General features: G+C 42.4%; 1 protein-coding gene across 1 annotated transcript; it reads right to left on the minus strand.

Moving 5' to 3' along the window:
• Positions 1–505: 505 nt before the first annotated feature.
• LOC147437409 (cysteine protease XCP1-like) lies at positions 506–3,026 on the minus strand. Its single transcript, XM_086486943.1, has 4 exons — positions 2,493–3,026; positions 1,940–2,181; positions 1,684–1,824; positions 506–1,016 (listed from the first exon to the last, which is right to left on the minus strand). The coding sequence occupies exons 1-4, from the start codon at positions 2,950–2,952 to the stop codon at positions 765–767; spliced, it is 1,095 nt and encodes a 364-aa protein (XP_086343069.1). The 5' UTR covers positions 2,953–3,026; the 3' UTR covers positions 506–764.
• Between the last annotated feature and the right edge of the window lie 1,762 nt (positions 3,027–4,788).

Consider the following 4,788-nt stretch of genomic DNA (forward strand, 5'->3'; position numbering starts at 1 on the left):
TCTTGGAACATTCAATGAAGCCGATGTCATCACTAACATAGGGGGCATGTTGTACCAAGTAGCTACTTTAGGTGCTCCTAATTATAGCCTCAATAGCACATACGATGGCCTTTTATATTTTGGTGGACTTGGTCCCTTTGCATTAAGTATCCATCTCAAAACCTCTTTAAAGGCTTCTCTTAGTTATGGACCACTTGCACTTATGATAGCACAACCACTCTCTAGCCAGGTTGCATCCCCAAGTTTAGCTACAATTTGTGGTGTATGGGATGTAGCAATTTTCCCCAAGGCCCGCTCAACAACACGCTTGATTGTGCTCTGAGAAGGAGGTCTAAGTTCAGGTTTAGACAAGCTAGAGGAAGTGATGGGGAAAGGGTTGTGAGTTTGGATAGCCATGTGGCTGTGAAGAAGGGTTACCATTTGAACCCACTAGATTTGCTCCCCCCAATCATAAAAAATGCACATTTCTCACTAATTAAAGATAACATTTCTTAAAAGTCAATAATTAAAGAGAACATGAACACAATTTTTCATCTTACGTAATGCTAGTTCACACGCCTTCGGAGCTTCCCAGTCATACATGATACACTATAAAGTTCTCTTTGATACATTAAGAGAACTTGATTCCTTCGTGTATATATAGAAGCCATCCTTCCTTCTGCCCCATAAGCATAGGAATACATATGTACACCAAATACATATTTTGCATCAGTAGAGCCCCCTACATACTCACAAAAGGCCAAATTTATTTGCCACATCTACATCTACATGACGCTAACACCACTACCAGAGCTCGCTTTCACAACAGGGTAAGATGGCATAGTGTGGATTCCACACACTCCCCTTGAGTTGCCAGTATTTCTCGGTATGTGGACATAGCCGTCGATTCCCCAACTCTCACTCCAAGAATTCTTCACGATCCAGTAGTCCTCGCCATTTTCTGACCCGTACCCAACAACCAACACAGCATGGTCCACATCATCAGGGTTGTCGGAGCACGTTCCATTGAAAACACCCTGTAGAACAAAAGCAATATTCTAAAGGTTACACTTGCGCACTCACGTGATTAAATCACCTGTTTGCTTAACCTAAATTATGAACCCCCCCTTTGCAAAAAAAGACTTTCATATCTTACTTTGCAAGTCCCTCTTTAAAACATAGCTTTTTCATGCGCCAAACATACTACGTATGCATACAGGTATGGAAGTATGAAAAAAGTATGATTCAGACCCATAGAAAATACCATAAGTCAGATTTCATATGCTATAGAGACAAAAAAAAAGAGGGAAATTCAGCAAAATGCATGAATTTCCATTATCTTCAAAGAATAAGGCTTCAAAACTTATAAAGAATACACATAAGAAGCTAGAATCATAGTCGCATTCAAACTCGTTTGAAATGATTATCAAGAAAAGTTTGAAAATTGGAGTTTATGATGGGGTTTCAAACTTGACCCTAATTGTGTTTTAGAAAATGGGTGTCTTTCGCAATGGTCATTAATTCATGATTCATTCTAATTCATAATGTTATATTTCAGTGAAAATGCTGCTTGCTTGCAAATACTCTGTTGTAATACTCAATGGTTAATTGGAGTTGAATGCTACAAACTGTTTCCAAAATGCTCACAAATCAAGGTTGCGTATGAAAAAAAATATGATAGTGATAGGAAACCAGGAAACTTACTCCAGCATAAAGTTGAAAATCTAGGACTCCCGCATTGATGGCAACACTAACAGGTTGCTGAGCCACCGCACACATCAACGAATTTTCATCCTGAGGAGTCACATCCACGTAGCTGTTGATGCTTACTGCTTTCTTCATCATCTGCGATAGAGCCAGAATAAGCAGAGCTAAACAAGATGCACACATAGAAAGACCCGTAGAAGACAGCTCACTTGACTACAAGATTGTATTCAATGAACAACCCAACAAGAAATACCTTCCATAAGCTGCACACGGCACTCCTCCCATTGCCGCTAACATATGGGTACCCATTCTCAGTATTGATGCCTCGGTTCTTGATGACCCACTCAAACGCAGGGTCCATGAGACCACCATTGCACCCATTAGTGGCGGACACACAGCTCACTAGCTCTTGCTCCGATAGGCTGACAAGCTTCCCAGTCGCAATGGCATGTGCACCTTCTATGGCACCTACAGAAGAGAAGGCCCAGCAACTACCTACAGGAATGCAAGTGCACGACATGAATATCAAAACTGCGTAACATCCAATCATGGAAATTGTTCTTGTTCAGCTTCTCATTAACAAGAGCATCGATTCCACCCTTGTTAACACAAGAAGCAGATAATAGCAGTAAATCAAAAATTAGCATAACTTCGGTATGCAAAATCTCTCACACGAGGAGCAGAACATGATGACAACATATGATATCCAGAATCCAGCAGTTAACTTTGGAGATAATGAGCCCCGCCAGGCAACTCCACAGACGAAAAAGAAAAAAAAAAGTTCATGATGAGACCGGAGTACTAACCACAGCTCCCTTGGTCCTTGACAGGTGTCACAGCACCATGTTGCCGCCAATCGACAGATGAGGGAGGTCTTGACCGGCAAGCAGAGCGGCGTTGCCGTAAGAGGTTCACAGGAGGCACAACTGAAGGGCGGTGCAACCCAAGATGTTTGCGCCGGAACTCCTCAATCGAGAGATCAGCAAAGCGGTTGAGACCCAACTTGTGCGAATGCAAACCCTGATTGCGATGATGTAAGTAGATTAGATTATGCTTGAAGATTTCAAAGCGTGAGAGCTTCTGCGAGTGCACCGAGTAGTTCTTCCCATGCTTGTGCAGCCAGTGTTCAAAGAGCTCTTGTAGCTTCTCCTCTGAGGAGAGATCTTCGGTCTTGTACACTAGATGTTCAAAGGCACTTGCTGCGTATACAAGGAGAAGAAGCGACAGGAACATCAGCACGGAGGAGGAGGGCAAGAGGGTCGCCATGGCTATTGAGGTCGGAGCTTTGCTGTATGAATGCTATTTTGCCGTGCAAGAAGCACTAATGTAGTTTACAATGTTTTATTTCATGTGATTGAGTACCTTCCCATCCTCCCACTCTTTCTTTTATTAATTTGAAGGAAGAGAGCGAGTGCCCATAGACCACCGAGTGCCCATAGGCCCTTGTCACACTGTTGCGGGCAAGTTGGCCAAACGGACGTGGCGACCAACCATTCACATGGCCTCCAATTCTTGTCAGAGGGGCAGCCTCGCACCCTCGGCCAAGATCACCTAGCAGCAACCATCTGCGAAAAGTGCAATCGGGAAACGACGGCATAGGTTTTGAACTCTGGTTGCCAACATGGAAGGCGGACATCAAACCACTTGGACAGCTGTTGTTTTTAATCCAAGTGTGATAGCAACGCCCATGACCACCTTCGAAAAAAGGGTGGGACAGCCGCCCCAATGTGACAGGGGCCATAGACCCCCCTCAAGACAATTTGACACCCCCATTTCCATGTGGGATCGACCGTCCATGATCTTTGGATGATGTGGATTGTTCGTTTATTCTCAAGAATAAAAGTATTCCAGTCAGATTAGGCCTTCGAGGCTTGAACCCGCCACCCACCACATCGGAGGCTATAACTCTACCATTAAGCTTTCGCGCGGCACTTGAAATGTTGATGAGAACTTGCAATAATATAACAAAATGACAAGATGGAGATCACTTTGGGATGGTTGGGATCACACAGGGATCTAGGTGATCACATCCTTATTAGGATTCATATGGGGATCACTTGGTGGTCACTTGGTGCTCACATTGAGTTTACTTGGGGTTCATCTTAATTGGGATCACATGGTAATCACTTGTAGATTAATTTTCCATCAAATGATGCAAAACCAATCCCGCCGCCCCTGAATTAATAGTCGCCATTGATCCCACTTGACACATTCGGTGTCAACTAATCAAGAGGACCGCAGAGACCCCATAGCAGTGGTTTTTTGAAATTGAGCGTACCTTCCCATCCTCCCGTACACCCCATAGGAGAGGTTTTTTGAAATTGAGAGTTCCTTCACATACACAAGCTCGTGCAACCTACCTACGGCGGGTCTCGCTCGCTCTTACTAACAGTTTTGAATGTCTAATACTATACAATTTCAAGCTCACTCATGAGCACACATAGAAATACTCACACTATATCTCTCTCATTTCACTTTTTTCACTTTCAAATGTCTCTATATATCTTTGTATGCATGTAAGTATGTACATATATATATGTGTGTTGTTGTTTTTAGAATTATACTTATACACAAAAGAACATAACATTTCAAAAGACAGAGCTAGCTTTAGACAAAGGACAATTATTAGCACAACTCTGTGTGGTCAAATTCTGCTTTTATTCTAACTTAGAGGAACATGTATCGCGATCTATGTTGGGAGCCAAATTGACTTTTCTTGGTACCATCAGATTCAGCATGATTAGTAGGTACTATGGCATCAAAAAATTTGAAAATTGACCTCTGGATTGAAAATTAGGTCAATTCTGACATTTTGCCAGAGTTCTTGGCAGTTTTGAGCTTTGAGTCTGGTTTTTTATATCCAAATTCAGTTTTGAAAAGGCCACTAGATTCCTTTTGGTGTCCTCTAGCTATGGTGTAAATTTTGTATCAAATTGTGTCAGAGGAACATGGATCGCGATCCATGCACCTCGGTGCCAGAATGTACTGAAACTTGACACAGAGCTAGTCCTTGGTCTACTGATGTTGTCTATATAATCAACTCAGTATTTGATTCATTTTTGTACATCATAGTTAGAATGAGGTATCATTCTAGTGTTTTGT

The sequence above is a fragment of the Adiantum capillus-veneris genome, chromosome 17, assembly GCF_014529385.1.
Source record: "Adiantum capillus-veneris isolate H3 chromosome 17, ASM1452938v2, whole genome shotgun sequence".
Classification (NCBI taxonomy): domain Eukaryota; kingdom Viridiplantae; phylum Streptophyta; class Polypodiopsida; order Polypodiales; family Pteridaceae; genus Adiantum; species Adiantum capillus-veneris.